The sequence below is a fragment of the Rhinopithecus roxellana genome, chromosome 13, assembly GCF_007565055.1.
Source record: "Rhinopithecus roxellana isolate Shanxi Qingling chromosome 13, ASM756505v1, whole genome shotgun sequence".
Lineage (NCBI taxonomy): Eukaryota > Metazoa > Chordata > Mammalia > Primates > Cercopithecidae > Rhinopithecus > Rhinopithecus roxellana.
The window spans coordinates 36,945,915-36,963,268 of NC_044561.1; the positions used below are offsets into that span (position 1 = coordinate 36,945,915).

At 35.2% G+C, this 17,354-nt stretch overlaps 1 protein-coding gene across 1 annotated transcript in view; it reads left to right on the top strand.

Annotated features, from left to right (window-relative positions):
* Window positions 1–17,354, top strand: part of LOC104660123 (multidrug resistance-associated protein 1-like) — a 93,483-nt gene that overhangs the window by 30,578 nt on the left and 45,551 nt on the right. The window contains exons 7-15 of the mRNA XM_010360383.1: window positions 956–1,021; window positions 3,056–3,193; window positions 5,097–5,243; window positions 7,779–7,863; window positions 7,960–8,026; window positions 8,391–8,517; window positions 12,275–12,451; window positions 15,496–15,663; window positions 17,101–17,263. Coding sequence (XP_010358685.1) covers window positions 956–1,021; window positions 3,056–3,193; window positions 5,097–5,243; window positions 7,779–7,863; window positions 7,960–8,026; window positions 8,391–8,517; window positions 12,275–12,451; window positions 15,496–15,663; window positions 17,101–17,263 — 1,138 coding nt within the window. The remainder of the gene's footprint in view (window positions 1–955; window positions 1,022–3,055; window positions 3,194–5,096; window positions 5,244–7,778; window positions 7,864–7,959; window positions 8,027–8,390; window positions 8,518–12,274; window positions 12,452–15,495; window positions 15,664–17,100; window positions 17,264–17,354) is intronic.

Genomic DNA, 17,354 nt, shown 5'->3' on the forward strand with positions numbered 1-17,354 from the left:
TTTGGGAGGCCGAGGTGGTGGATCACCTGAGGTCAGGAGTTCGAGACCAGCCTGACCAAAATGGAGAAACCCTGTCTCTACTAAAATACAAGATTAGCCGGGTGTGGTGGCGCATGCCTGTAATCTCAGCTATTCGGTAGGCTGAGGCAGGAGAATCACTTGAACCTGGAAGGTGGAGGTTGCGGTGAGCCAAGATCATGCGATTGCACTCCAGCCTAGGCAACAAAAGCAAAACTCCGTCTCAAAAAAAAAAAAAAAAAGAAAAGAAAAGAAAAGAAAATATGTCTTTAAATCACACACATGATATTATTAGTATTAAATCACACACATAATATGATGGATATTAGCTCGTAAATGCATTCTTCATAAGATATACAAATACTTATGACATATAACATAAAGTGCCAATGTTAATGGAGAAGACACTTAAGAAACGATATCCAAACAAGTATAAAATATTATACTTGTTAAATATTTGAATAAAAATACAATTGCATAACATTTATATAAAGAAAAGGAAGTGTATTTGAAAATATACATTTTAATTATTCTAATTCCCAAAGAACAAATAAAATTTATAGAGAGCCTTATTTTTATTCTTGTGACACTTCTGTTATAAGTATGTATATAAACAGTTAAGGGAGTTTTTGGGAATGTGTTCTATCTTAGTAGAATGTGGGTGTTATTATTCAATTTTAAACAAATTATGTTTAAATATATATTATATTTTCTACTTTTCTACTATTCTCCTGTTGACTATGTTCAAGTTACCTATTTATAACTGTCTTCCAACATTGTCAATAGAATAATGTATAAATATTGTAAGATGCTTTTCTCCACTAAATCTTAAATAAAATAGAGAAAATAGAGCATATTTTAAAAATAGCTTTGGACATATCAGTAAAAGTATTACCAATTTTGTCAAATATTCTTTTATTTTCTTTCCATTAAATAGAAAAGCCAAAGACAGAACAAAGATAAACAGATAAAGCTGCTCAAAGAAATCCTACATGGAATTAAGGTAATATGAAAGGGATATGCCTTTGACCTATTTTGAGCATAGTAATACAGAGGAAGTTTGTAGTGTTCTCAATATCTCAGAGTGATGACATAATAATTGTTGGCAGAAAATTTCAGATTTCAGATATTACAGGAATTCTTATCACTAAAATAACATTTAAATGCAAAGTCAAATAAAATGCAGCCATTTTCTTTTTGTTTCTCACACAAGTAAACACAACTATCCTAAAAGTCACAAAATATTATTTTAAGGTACTGTGTTGAAAAGATGAGATGAAGCAGGCAAGAGTGGTAATAACACACCCATCAGTGTAAAGGCAGATTTATATAAGGGAAGTGATGAGGTGTCATTTAGGTTATTTTATGTGGGACACAAATGATCACATAAATGCTATTCTATAAATAGTATGTTGCAAATTATTTTTCTCTAGAAAAGCTGGGATAGTTTAAAAGTGAGAGCAGTCAGTATCCTTGGGATCTGATAACAGGTGTTATAAAGCCTCTCTCTGACAATACTGATAATTGCTACCATTTACTAAATATTTTCCATGCATCAAATGCTGTGCTTATTCCTTCATATGTGTTTCCTTATGGAATTCTTATAAACCTCAAGAAAAAGATTTCCCATTTCTATTTTATTAACTAGGAAACCAAGACACTGCGCAGTTAAGGGTCAGGTTTAAATTTATAGAACCAGTGAGAGTGTATTAGAGTTCTCCACAGAAACAGAATCAATAGATTTCATATAAAGAGATATAGATATACAGAAATATGAAGAGAGATTTAAGAAACTGGCTCATCTGATTGTAGGGGCAGGCAAGTGTAATATCTGTAGAAAAGGTGGGCAAACCGAAAATTCTAGCAGAAGTTAATGCTGCCATCTTGAATCTGAAGGCATTCTGGAGCCAGGATTCCTTCCCCACTGAGGAACCTCAGCGTTTTCTCTTAAGGCTTTCAACTGATTTGATAACGTCAGCTCAAAAAACAGAGGGTCATCTGTCTAACTCAGAGTTTAACTGATTGAAATGCTAACAGCATCTAAGAAATACCTTCACATAAATATCTAGACTCCTGTTTGAAGAAACAACTAGGCCCCATAGCCAGTCAAGCAGTCGCATAAAATTAAGCATCGCAGCTGGGCGCGGTGGTTTAAGCCTGTAATCCCAGCACTAGGGGAGGCCAAGGCCTGCAGATCACCTAAGGTCAGGAATTCGAGACCAGCCTGGCCAACGTGGAGAAACCCCGTCTCTACTAAAAATACGAAAATAGCTGGGCATGGTGGCTCATGCCTGTAATCCCAGCTACTTGGGAGGCTGAGGGAGGAGAATCGCTTGAACTGGGGAGGTGGAGGTTGCCGTGAGCTAAGATCATGCCATTGCACTACAACCTGGGCAACAAGAGCAAAACTCCGTCTCAAAAAAAAAAAAAAAAAAAAAATTAAGCATCGCATAGAGCTGGAATTTGAATGTAAGTCAATTCACTCTAAAGTTTAATGCAATAAGCCAGTGTAGGATCCTATTTCCCCACATTTTCTGTCTCAGAAAATAGTTTACAATCTCAAAACGCTAATCAGCTTTCAGAGAATGGCTTGAAGTCCCAAAACATCTGTCGTGGAGAAACTGGAATGGCAGGGAGAAGAGTTTAGCTATAAAGAAAACGGTAATAGACAGAAGTGAGAGTTGGATCAGCAGGAAGAGTGACAGAACTGAGCTAGACGGAAGCTGTCTATGGAGTTCTATGGAGTTCGTGCCTTACAGCTGGGATGTTGCCAGAGTCTGGCTCGGAAATAAGTTACTGGGGGTGGTGGGGACATAGGGCTGGGTGGTCATTCCCTCCTTCTGCTCTGCTCCACCCCCAAAATACCACAATTTAAGAAAATATTCTGATTCCGTCAAAGCGGAAGCAATGCAATTTTCTTCATGGTTGTATCATCATTTTTTATCTTCACAATATTGTGTGTGTGTGTTATTTGTATGTGTGCATTTTTTTCTTCTATGATATAGATTGTCAGATAATTATTGTGACTCATTTACAGATCCTCAAACTTTATGCATGGGAACCCTCTTATAAAAATAAGATTATCAAAATTCGAGATCAGGAATTGGAATTTCAAAAATCGGCCAGGTATCTTACTGTATTTTCCATGCTGACATTAACTTGCATTCCATTCTTGGTAAGTGTATGTCATATTTCCTGTTTTTATTTTCAAATCTGATTTACAGATTTACCTCCAAATTACTTGGAATTAAGATGTATAAAGTTAAATATTATGTGTCTGAATTAAAATTGTAAAGAAATACATTCATTAACTTAGGTGGGCCCGGCGCGGTGGCTCAAACCTGTAATCCCAGCACTTTGGGAGGCCGAGACGGGCGGATCACGAGGTCAGGAGATCGAGACCATCCTGGCTAACACTGTGAAACCCCGTCTCTACTAAAAATACAAAAAACTAGCCGGGCGAGGTGGCGGGCGCCTGTAGTCCCAGCTACTCAGGAGGCTGAGGCAGGAGAATGGCGTAAACCTGGGGGGCAGAGCTTGCAGTGAGCTGAGATCCGGCCACAGCACTCCAGCCCGGGCGACAGAGCTAGACTCCATCTCAAAACAAACAAACAAACAAACAAACAAACAAAAAAAAAAAACTTAGGTGGATTAGAGAACAAAAGTTACAAAGAAAGGGAAAATACTGTATGTGTTTTCATTGATCTGTATTTTTAAGATATAATAAGATTTACTTCTCTGTAAATTTCTCAGAGATTTCATATATGCTTATATCTCTTAAAATATAATCTACATTTCAGAATTTCATTCCAGTTTTAGAGCTTGACATGTATGACTGATTGGTTTGAAGCAGCCTCAAAGGGCACATTATATGGAGGTGAGAAGAGAAGCAACATTTGTTGAGTTGTTACTGAATGTCAGGAAAGTTACATACATTGCCTTTTTTTCTTTTTTCTTTTTTTTTTTTTTTTTTTTTTTTTTTTGTTTTTGAGAAGGAGTCTCGCTCTGTCACCCAGGCTGGAGTGCAGTGGCCAGATCTCAGCTCACTGCAAACTCCGCCTCCCGGGTTTACGCCATTCTCCTGCCTCAGCCTCCCGAGTAGCTGGGACTACAGGCGCCCGCCACCTCGCCCGGCTAGTTTGTTGTATTTTTTTAGTAGAGACGGGGTTTCACCGTGTTAGCCAGGATGGTCTCGATCTCCTGACCTCGTGATCCGCCCGCCTCGGCCTCCCAAAGTGCTGGGATTACAGGCTTGAGCCACCGCGCCCGGCCCATTGCCTTTTTTTCAACCTCGCAATAATAAGGCATTATTTTTCTCATTTCACAAGACAAAATGGAAGTCCAGAGTAGTTGGAAACATCCTCAAAGTTACAAAATTAGTATTTAGAGACGAAATGACATGAAGTGACATTACTTTCTTTCTATTACACCATGTAAACATTGGGAATCCCATGCTATTTTAACTACTGTATAAATTGCCTTGGACTATGAAGCCATGGGCAAAAGCCAAAGGAAAAGCAAGCCACAGGTAACCGGAGCATCAATTTGAATCAAAGTTGCCACTCTATGTTGCTAATTTATTTTTTAAAATTTCAACAAAGGTGAGTATTATGGAAGTGAATGCAATATTTACATTTGGAATACTTTAGTAAAACCATCCAAGATGTATTTGCTTAAGCCAGGACTATATATATGATAGTTAAGTCCATTCTCATGCATGAATGATTTTTTTCTGCCTTTTCTAAATGAAACTTATAAGAACAAATATAAATCTTAAACATGATTTATTCATACATTCCTCAGTTAATATTATGACACAAAGAAAGAATAATTATTATATATATGTCAGAATGTATGCAACTGGAAAATAAGTTTACGTAAAACTTCTGAATTTTAAAGAAAAGATGAACTGGTTTACAATATAAATGGTAATAATAACTGTGGTAGGGGTATAACATCTTAAAAGAAAAACGCTGGAAACAAAATTATTTAGATTTTATTTTCTAATTTTGGGGACTGTAACTAATAATGTTGTTATTGTAGAAATTTGAAGAAAGTAACACATCTCTATTTTTTAGGTGTCCCTGGCAACCTTGTGTGTCTATTTCTTACTGGATGAAGGAAACATTTTAACAGCCACTAAAGTGTTCACATCAATGTCTTTGTTTAATATTTTAAGGATTCCTCTGTTTGAGTTACCAACTGTGATCTCAACTGTGGTCCAGGTACATACAGAATACCTTAAACTGGGAGTTATTCCTTTACAGGAATCTATGGTTTGGGACATTTTATTTCTCTGTCTTTTTAATTTTATTTTATTTCACTTTATGTGGTTGTTTAACACTGCATTCAAAATTAGTTTTCCTGAATTAATGAGTAATAGAGAACATTATAGAATAAAAAGGAATCATGTCTTGCTTGCTTGTGCTTTTTTTCCATCAAAGTGACTTTTAAATACTTCAATATGTTATTTTATTTTCTTGTTAAGTGTTAGGTTTTCTCCTTAGCATTTTTAAAGCTGGTGTTAGCCACTATGTCGTCATAGGATTTATTTCCTGTTTCCAACAGAAAAGTTATAATTAGGTGCTTTGTATGAAACTGAATAGAATGTTTTCCCAGGGTTCAGCAGCATTTCATCTATACTGAATGAATAAGCAGGGAGAAAAGCACATTGATAATATCAGTAAGCTAACAAGCCATGTGTGAGATGTCTGGGTCTGCCTGCTTTTAGTTGTAATCTCCAGTTCCTGGAGGCTGTTTAGATACTAGATACAATGAGTAGATGGATGCTAAAGCCACAGGAAACCCAGAAAAGTTCCTTGATCCTTTTGCCCTGAGATTTATGGTTACATTTTTTGGATATCAGGTTTGGCCATCCTCCATTCAATTATTTTCCTCAAGTCTGGATTCATAAACAAAGTGAATATTTGCTTATTGGAATCATCGTTTAATTTAAGAACTTTACTCTTTAAAAAATATTACTTGAATAAGGAGTAACAAAATTGAATAGTAAAACCCAATTAAGCCATTTTTGTTACGTCACATCATTTTTCATGTTATTTTTCTTAAAATAACCAACAGAGGGCATAGAAGAACCGCTGATGTGATGCTTTTAGCATTTGATTTCATAGCACACTTCTCATAAAGAAAATGTCAATTCTTAGAGTAACAGTTTTGTTCTAGTTTTGCAATTAGAATCTAGCTAAAGGTCCGATATCAAAGCCTTTACCAATTGCTAGCAGTACTGTGCTACCTTCATTTAAGGAGACCATTTTTCCAAAATGGAAAAAAAGAAAAAGCTAGCTGTATGTTCTGATTTGACACACTTGGTAAACAAAACCACAGCCCAATTACATCTTATGTGTTAATGATACAAGTCCCCTAACACAAAGTAAATAAAAATGTACTAGAAATTTTATGTAAGTCAGTTTTTAGAAAACAATGTAATTTTATTTCTCCTAATGTAGCTAAACATTTTATAGCTATTTTACTACATTACAATTTCCTATTTTACTATAATTGAATATTATTATTGTCAACATTATAGTTTTGTTTATCATCAGTAGCAGAATTCACTCACCAATCTTAAAGTTGCTTTTAAAACCTTATTTTTCTATATCACAAGGAAACATTACCTCACACCTTATAGGATGGCTATTATCAAAAAGTCAAAGAATAACAAGTGTTGGCAAGGATGTCAAGAGAAGGGAACCCTTCTATACTGTTGGTAGGAACATAAATTGGTACATCCGTTATGGAAAACAGTATGGAAGTTCCTCAAAAAATTCAAACTGGAACTACCATATGAGATAGAAATCCCACTTATGGGAAAATATCCAAGGGAAATAAAATTATTATGTTGAAAAGATATATGCACTACCATGTTCATTACAGCATTATCAGGAGCCAAGATATAGAAACAACCTAAGTGGCTATCGGCAGAAAAATTGATTAAAAAAAATACAAACAATATAATAGTATTCTACATGGCAGAATATTATACTAAGTGAAGTAAACTAGGCACAGAGAGACAAATACTCTATTATCTCACTTATATGTGAAATCTAAAAAAGTCTAACTTATGGAAGCAGAGTGAAGAAAAGTGCTTATTAGGGCTCAAGGGTGACATTGGGGTGGGGTGGGGGTGAATGAGATGTCGATCAAAGATTACAAACTTCCAGTTATAAGATGAATATGTTCTGGAGACCTAACGTACAGCATGATGACTATGGTTAATGATAGTGTATTGTATACTTGAAAATTGCTAAGAGAGTAGATGGTAGGTATTCATATACACAGGAAAATAAAGGTGTCTACAGAAGGCGATACATAATCTAATTAGCTGGATTGTGGTAATCATTTCAAAATGTGCATGTGTATAAAAATCATGTTGTATACCTTAAATATGTATAATTTTTCTCAATTATACCTCAAAGAAATTGGGAAACAATCAATCTTTCTGTAATTATTAAGAGTTTTTACGGCTTTTCTAGAATAATAAATAGGATTTTCATTTCTTTTTCTCATACCTTTCAGCATAGATGACATTAGTTTTGATCTTTGATTCTTGAAACTGCCCTTCGTCTTTAGGAATGAATGTATTTATAGCATTAAATCAATTCAAACTATGCTTGATATATTTATCTCAATATCTTTAATCTGAATAAAAATTCTACTCAGGCTGTAAAACATAATAAACATTTTTTAGTTTAAGTTCTACTTGAACCCCAGATAAATTCCATCTGTGCTTATTTTGATAGACAAAGATATCCCTGGGGCGTTTGGAAGACTTTCTCAACACTGAGGAGCTTCTTCCTCAAAATATTGAAACAAACTATATAGGAGGTCAGCACTTCCTCTTTGCATTCATTACTTATTTGACTTCTGGGTTGAAGGTAATTGATTATAAAATGCATCACTGTATATTTTTTTCTTCCTTAGATCATGCTATTGGGTTTACAGATGCTTCTTTCTCCTGGGATAAAACAGGAATGCCAGTTCTAAAAGAGTAAGTCGTGGTTTGGAGAATTTTTTTTAATGTTAATATTGGGTTCTAAAATGCTCCGTATTTTTATTTCTTAGAGGTTTTTAATAAGATTAATATACTGAAATTAATAAGACTTTTAACCTCTCACTTCACCTTTCATTCTCATGGTGATCTTGCTGTCCTTTTTTCTATTATTTCTTCTATCTGCAGCACTTTATTGTTCATTTGTTTGCATTTTGGAAGGGTAGGTGTTTGTAGAAAAAGGTGAAAAGCGACGATTTCAGGGATGATGCTAAGTGCTGCCCACAGTGACTTATCTAGGAATAGATTTTTAAAACAACCATAAAAAGAATCTCCTATATTGTCTCCCTTTCTTCTCATGCAGCTTGAACATAAAGATCCCAGAAGGAGCTTTAGTGGCTGTTGTGGGGCAAGTTGGGTCTGGAAAATCATCCATGCTTTCTGCCATTCTGGGGGAAATGGAGAAACTTACCGGAGTAGTCCAAAGAAAGGTAAAATAAAAAATACGTTCTTTCAACATCTTCTAATGTAACAAGCTATAGCCAACTTGTCATTAGTGTCAATAAGAATTTATCAAGCTGAATTGAAGATGCAGGCATTTAATGGGCATTTCCAGTTTATAACAAACATTTCAATTTCCATAGAAATTGATTAACTATGGGTGGATTAATAACAGAATTCTGTTCTCTAAATACTTCAGCAAATCATTTATAAATGCTTATGGTAATTGTTTGATATATTAACTGAATTGGAATCAATTATAGAGAAATGAATGTGATTTATATTGTAATTTGATTAGGTTTCTATTTATTATTCAGCCAGGTTCCCTAAGTAATTACAGCCATTTCATTTCGAAGAAGTCTTGTAGCCACTCTCGGGTAGGATCTTTGACCAAAAAAAACTTCAGAAAAATAAAGTTATTAATAACTTACATTTAAGATTCAGCATTAGGACCATGAAGAGATCTACTGTTGACTAATTGTTCTATTCTTAAAGGTCAATAAGAATTGAACAAGTTCTTAATCAGCTCTCTCTTTTTGAAACAGTAGACTACACAATGAACTTTTCCTTAGATGTAATCAACTCTTAGGTAAAACACTGAGTAGCCCAATCTTTCCTTCTTACCTGTGACAAGATGAGCAAGCTCTATGTATCTGAGATCAGTATCTCTTCACTGTCTTATTTTTTCTTTCCTCTCTGGGAAAAATCAACTCTAACTCCTTTTATTTTTCCTCACATATTTCTTTCTACCTTTATATCTTTCCTGATTCCAGTCCTTTGGTGACTATTTTTTGTTATTCTTTTTTATCTCGGCATGACTGTTACCTAGTCTAGGGCCAAATATGATTCCTGTGACTTTTTCTGATAAGATTGCACTTAATGAACACCACTGTTTTTAAACCTTAAGTATACTATCTTTGTAGCACTATGCTGTTTGTAGCAATTGCAATTAGCCATTTCTCTGCAGTTCAGGATAGCTGTACCTTTTACTTGGGTGTACATTACAAACATAATAAGTGCCATATTAATTTCATTTTTATTTAGTTTTTGCAGCTATTTTCACTAAGCAATTACTGAGCCCATGCTATGTGCCTAGCACTTTCTGCCAGAGAAGTAAACGTGAATAAGATATGCCCCTCTTCTTTCAAAGGTCGTAGTGTAGTGAAGGAAATACCATAATCAGTGATAAAAAGGTCTAAATCAGATATGAAAAATGAATTGAGGCATAAAAAACAACAAATTCTGCTTCAAAGAGTTTGAAAAAGAATCCAAAAAGAGGTCGCCCTTTATTTTATATTGAAAAATAATTAGAAATTAATAAAGATAAAAATAATGTCAATTCTAGATTTCACTTAATTCATTAATAATAGTAATAAGCTGAAAAGGCTGGGGTGAGAATTGCATAGGATAATGTGCAAAGACCTAGCCTAGCTCCCCTCTATGAATATGTATGATGATCATCATCTTTATTATGACTATTGAGGCTCTCATATAAGATTTAAGGATTATTTCTAATATCTTTGAATGTTAATTAAGAATGTGTTCATAGCGATGAAAGAAACTGTAATAATGCTATTATTAGTGGTAAAGCAGAGAGGATATTCTTTGTTTATTTTAAATTACTGATGCCCAAGAAAAAATATATTATCTGTTTTTATAACTAGTCATTGGCCTTCAGGAAGCTTTTGGCCTGGATCAATGGCAGGATTTGAAGTATCATATTCTGAATTATTTCCCTAAATATTTTTTATTCAGAATTTATATCATCCTGATTATCTCTATTGAAGTAAAATTAACATTATAGTGGCATTTTCAAAGTGCTTTTGTGTGCACTTTCTATTTTTTGGTTTTTCAGATGATTACTTTTTTGAGGCATGTTTTAATCCACAATGTTCAAACTCTAAAACTGCCTATTGTCGCTAAACTTTCTCTATAGACTCCCTACTCTTTTCAGTATCAAAAGCTCACACCAGGCACCGTTCATGAAAAGGATTCAATGTTCAGTGTTCTGTGGCAGAAACATCAGAGATTTGGAGACCATTTTTGAATTCACGAAATTTCTATTATAGTTACATTATTAAGAATGAAACAAAATGTTTTCATTTGTATGTGAAAGGAAATAATAAAAGCAAACATTTACATCTCTATGAAAACTGTAGTTTCTGTTTTCTCATGTTCTTCAGTCTCTTCTCCTTTGTTTTTCATCCTCTGCACTGCTCAACTTGCTTAATACATAGTAAGTATTCAAAATATCGACCACTCACATGCTGATTTAATACGCAATTCAAAGCAAAGTTTAGATTATTCACTTCACAAGGCAATTTGAGAACAATTCCTTTTGTGTTCAAGATCAGGTCAGATCAGAATTATATTGTTTTTGATCAAAAGCCATTCTGTGTCTTACATATGCAACAAAGAAGAATTACAAGTTAATCTTTGACCTTTAAAGTAGTAGGTAGAAATCAAAAGGCTAATAATGGTTGCACATGTGTGTATATCAGAAAGTGCTTTAAGTGTCTGGTATTGTTATAGAGTGTGGAGTACTTAAAATACTGAATCAGTGTTTGAATTGAGTCCCTGGGGTGGACTGAAAGGTAGGCCACTAGTGCAAATACTGCGGGTTCTTTTTCTAGAAAAGAAGGGTGAGTTGGGAAGATATTTTATGCAGCAGACTGTCATATATTTAAAAATCATTTCAAGGTATAAAATCATAAGACATAAATTTGGGAGCAGTGGTTAATGTATAATACACGGAGATTTGCCACCCAGATCCTCCTACTAGTTAGGACTTCTACAAGTCCCAGCTGTGGGAGTATGAACAGGAAGTCAGCTCCTTCAAGGTTGGCCTGGACTTCAGATAGTGGCCTGTCCCAGGGTCCCACTTTTGCTCAGCCTGACTTGGGACAGCTGTGATGACCAATTCTCTTCCATGGCTCTCCGGAGGATTGGCCAAAGCTTTCTTGGTTCTGCATCACATTGGCATCTGTGGCTTCTCCCTCTGCCTAATCTTCCCTCCTCCTTTCCTTCCACAGGGGTTGATCCCAAACAAACAACTTGGACCCCAAAATCTGATTCAGTGTTACAGACTGAATTGTGTTCCCCCAAAATTCATATGTTGAAGTTCTAACTCCCAGTACCTCAGAATGTGACTGTATTTGGACACAGGGTCTTTAAAGAGCTAGTTAAGTTAAAACAAGCTCATTAAGGTGGGTCCTAATTCAGTATCATTGGTGTCCTTATAAGAGGAATTAGGACACACACACAGGGAGAGAAAGAGGCCATGTGAAACACAAGAAAATTACAATCATCAACAAGCTGAAGAGAGTGGCCTCAGTAGAAATCAACCTTGCTAACACTCGATTTCAGACATCTAGCCTCCAGAATTGTGAGAATAAATTTCCATTGTTTAAGCCACCCAGTCCATGGTATGTTGTTATTGCAACTCTAGCAAACTAACACACTCAGCATCTGCTTCCAGAGAATATCACTTTAGACAGATAACTTAGATAGAAGCTACAGTGAAAGTAAATAAGAAGCACAAAGTAACTCATTTGGAGGAAATTCCAGCAAAACATATAAAATATGGTGCCATGATCTATATAATTATATGTATCTATATTAAATTTTTATTTCTGTTTTAAAGCTAAAGAAGGCAAAACTATGGACTAAATAGGTTCCTTTACTGTGATGCATGCAACTTCTCCTTTTCTCTAGTTAAGAATTTTTTTTAACCTCTTTCTTTTTCAGGGCTCTGTGGCTTATGTTTCTCAGCAGGCCTGGATTCAGAATTGCATTTTGCAAGAAAACATTCTCTTTGGCTCCATCATGAAGAAAGAGTTTTATGAGCAAGTATTGGAAGCCTGTGCTCTCCTTCCAGATTTGGAGCAGTTGCCAAAGGGAGATCAAACTGAGATTGGAGAAAGAGTAAGGAAACTGTAATTTATCACGTAAAGAAATATAATCCCATTCAGCTGTGCTAATAAAATGTTTATGGCCTTTTTCTTGAAGTCTTGAAGAGCTATACAACTATAATTTTTAAAAATTATTATGTAATTCCTATATAAGAGATGGCGATATTAAGGACAAGTAATTATTTACAATTGACTGTTTGGAAAAGACTAAAATCAGTCGGAAATTCTGTTGTTAGTATCCACTTAGGGGAATAAAAGCCCATTCATTAGACCATCAAACTTTTGTTTTGGTGGCTGGCACAATGCAGTTCACTTTCTAAAGAGTGACTAATAGTTTTGTTTGTTCCTGTATCTCTGGTGTGCAAAGTCAAGGCTAGAACAGGAACAAAAGAGCACCAGTCTCCAGCAGTGGCACCCGAGTCCAGGTTCTAAAGAAGGTCTGAAAACAACACTGTTATGAATGTGCCTTCTCCACGTTTGCTCATTCCTGCTTAAGTGGAACTTGGTCCCCAATCATCTCTCTTTGTTCTATTTCACTTTCATTGTGTTAGTAAATAGTCATTACCCTGCTCAGTGTTTTGGATTTAAAAATACATATATATATCATGAGCCGCAGTATGAACCCCGAGAGATTATCTCCAACCCCTGACTAAAATCTGCATTAATTAAACATGAATGCAAAAGTAGCCTCTGCCTGCAATTCATGTGTGCTCTAAAGATGAATAAATAATCCTTACTGAGTGCTTTGAATCTCTGAAAAGAGTGAGCATAACATTGTTAGACATTTTTACACCTGTCCTCATGTTATCTAATAAGCCCATTATAGAAATTAATACAAGAAATATATAACAAAATAGTAGAATGTAGAAATATATAAAATCCAGGATGAGCCAGAATTCACCTTGTAACTAGAATTACTTCATTTATAATCTATAACTTTACAGATGTATTTTCTCAATAGTTTTAAATAGGTTTATTTTTTCCAACCCTTGGATTTCTTCTTGCATCTTCACCATCTCTAAGCAAAATGATTCCATAGCTGAAAGGCAGACATGTGAATTCTTCTTCAAACTTGTTAACACATGTTGAACAAGATGCTGATAAACCCAATCTTTAAAAATATGAAATATCTGATATTTTGTAACTATAAAAAAGCTTAAACAGGGAAACAAATCCAAACTAAGAGGTATAGATTTAATATAGGCATTAAATACTATTGCCATTTATAATGTCTTATTTTTATGATTAAATGTATCCCAATCTGCATTTGAACTTTACACATGCAATCGAATATTTCAAAAGGAAATCTGTTTACAGGTGCTTAAGAGACAATAAAGACAATGACTGTAGACTTTTCGCCTACTTGTATTCATCTTCTGGCATTCTTCATTTGATCCACATTTATTAATTTTTATATGCCTTTATTCTGCTATGGGGTACACAGTGGTGAGCGAGAGATCTACCACTCTGCCTTCAAGGGATTTGCAGTCTGGTGCACCTCTGCCGATAATATTCATCAGTTGTCTTTATCAATATTTATTAATCACCTAGTGTTAGACACTGGGTGTCGGGAACACAAGGATTAACTAGGTAGGGACTCATAGGCTAGTGAGAGAGACTGAGATAAATATTGCCAATTCTAGCAATGGGATGAATACACAAAGTGCAGCAAGACAGGAAGGGAGGGAATGAATCTCCGCACTTGGGACACCGAATGGAAGTTGCCTTCAGAAGACATTTCAGTGTGAGTAGCCCTTAAGTTAAAACAGAAGGATGTGGTCTCCCAAGCAGAGTGAATAGCCTCTTCCCGGTAGGAAAGACCAGGTTAGTCTGCTTGGCAAACCACAGTCACCTGAAGGCAACATTGGGAGAGTGGTGAAGAGATGAGTTAACGCCAAAATATAAGCATCTTAGATTTAAACGAAAGAATTTGTTGTTTTTGCTGTTGCTCATGAGTGATGAAAAGAGGGAGCTGTGGATATCCAAGGTTTTTGTGCAAGATGATGACATAATTACAGAAAAAGTGATGACAAGGTAGAGGGATGAATTGGAAAGAAGAGTAACTGCATGATAATAGCTAATGTTGATTGTATCCATACTCAGTGTTGAATTTTTCCTAAAATTTTTACTCTAATCTTATTGAATTCTCCCAACAAACATACAACTTAGGTGCTATTATAAGCATACGCACACACACATATTACATTCCTTTATGTGTGTGTATATGAGTGTGTGGGAGGAGGGTGTATAATGCCTATTCCCCTTGCTAAAATGTGACCTCCTCGTGAGACTCTGTTTCACTCATCTTTGAATCCCAAGCACTAGCGTAGTACTCAAAATATAGTCATACCCAGAAGATGTTTGCTGAGTAGGAGAAGGATGAAAAATGCAAAGAGGCAATGGCATTTTATAATTACAGGTCATTGCCTAAGTTATGTGCTGCATTGAGAGCTTTTAAACCAGATCTGTAAACCCTAAATATAAAATAAATAAAGTAAATTGGGCCTGGCTCCATAATTCTTCATACATGGTTGTACATGTCAACTTTAATTCTCACATGGACATGATGAACATTCCCTATTCTTGCTTCTTAGAGTTGCACGTTTGCCAACAAGACTTGTGCTACAGGAGAAAATAGGACATGCTGATTACTTCTTTGGTAATTTAGTTATTATTTGCAATTTCCTATGTGTCATTTTAAAAATAATCACTGATGTCAGTATACGGTTGGCAGCCAAAAGTCTTGTTTAATATTCCACAGGCACGACTTTTCAGAGTTAGAGATTCAGAAATTCTTTTCTCCTTAATTGTTAGCATCCTCTTTTGAGAGTAAGCAGTTAAGAGAAAGTAGATATATCTGCTAATTTGTGCAAGTTAGTAATGCTAGGAAATGGGATGGGGCTAGGCCTAGAAAGTCCTGGATAAAGAAAGGTTGGAGCGTTCATCTTGGGCTGCTATCTATCCATTCTATAAAAGAGCATTTGGATGTAACTGCACGTGCTTTGAGATGTATATGCATTTCCTCTCAGTCTTGTTTTTCTCCTGCTCCATTTTCAGGGTGTGAATATAAGTGGGGGCCAGCAACATCGAGTAAGCCTGGCTAGAGCTGTCTACAGTGGAGCCGACATCTACCTCCTGGATGACCCCTTGTCTGCTGTTGATGTTCACGTTGGAAAGCAGCTTTTTGAAAAAGTGATAGGGTCCTTGGGCCTTTTGAAAAACAAGGTAGACATAGTTTCATTTATGCTTTCTTGTGGGGCAGGGGATCTGCCTAGCACTGTGCCTAAAATTCCATTTATTTTGTTTATTTGTTTCAGCAAAGTAGTCACATTTCACATGAAAAAATGGGATGCTTAGATTGCAATTTCACAGACAAATTTCCATGTGTAAATGGTAAAGTTTCACTTACAAGTTTACTCTGGTGACAATTTATGTGATTGTTATCTCTTCATCTAATACCATATCCTAAGGGGATTTATGTGCCATAATGAATTGTTGTTAACTCAAGTGATTTTTAAAATGGTATTTTGGTGCACTGCTGTTATTACAAATAGAATTATCTGCCAGGCGCGGTGGCTCATGCCTGTAATCCCAGCACTTTGGGAGGCTGAGGCGGGTGGATCACAAGGTCAGGAGTTCAAGACCAGCCTGGCTAAGATAGTGAAGCCCCATCTCTACTAAAAATAGAAAAATTAGCTGGGCATGATGGTGGGTGCCTGTAATCCCAGCTACTTGAGAGGCTGAGGCAGAGAATTGCTTGAACCTGGGAGGGGGAGTTTGCAGTGAGCTGAGATTGTGCCACTGCACTCCAGCCTGGGCGAGAGAGCAAGACTCCATCTCAAAAAAAAAAAAAAAAAAAAAAAAAAAAAAATAGAATTATTTTATTGCTTATATAAAGTGTAAAATTTGGTATTATGATCATAGCAATCATAGCGATTCAACTGTTTTTTAAAGGGCCAAGAAGATGAAAATTAGTATTTACAAGTACATGCCATATTTTGCAGTGTAAATTAGTTCATTTATCCCTATTTCACATATAAAGGAGCTCAGGGCTCACAATGACTTGATATAGGTTGCTCAACTTAAGAACAATAGAGATTTTTTAAAGTATGTCTGACTCCAAAATCACATTCATTTCTTTATAATACGTGTTTATGGAATTATTAATATAGAGAACTCTGAAAAATATATGTATAAAATTATAAAATATATGTCTCAGTAAAAATAAACATCTTTATATATTGACACAAACCCAAGATTAAAAATGTCACACTTAATTGTACATATATGTATAAAATAATATGAATGACTTAAAAATAAAGACTGTGAATTACGACTTGGATTAAACACTTTTTTGTAATGGTACCGTATATTTAAAAATAAGCAAGAATGACATATATGAAATTGTTTTGAATTTGCAATTAAATTGATTCATTTCTAATGAATGAAAAAATACCTGAACAGAAGTGTTAAAAATCACATTTACAAACTATTTTCTCATCTAGCAGCATGTCATTATTCCTTGTAAGATATATGGATGCTGCCTTAAACTGGCACCTACCAAAAATCGTACTCTAAAATAGTAAAGAAAAAAAAATTACTGCAGCTTTTTTGAAAATGCCATTTTTTGTAACCTCTGAGATAAAACACTTTGTTTTTCAGACTCGTATTTTAGTGACACACAATCTCACACTTCTGCCACAAATGGATCTTATTGCTGTAATGGAAAGTGGCAGAATAGCTCAAATGGGAACATACCAGGAGCTGCTGTCTAAAACTAGAAATCTCACTAATTTGCACCAAGTCATCAGTGAAGAAGAAAAAGGTAAGGACACAATGAAAAATAAACTTAAGATACAGTATACCTACTCATTTTGAAAGTTCATTAATTGAGTAATTTCATACTATAAATTTTC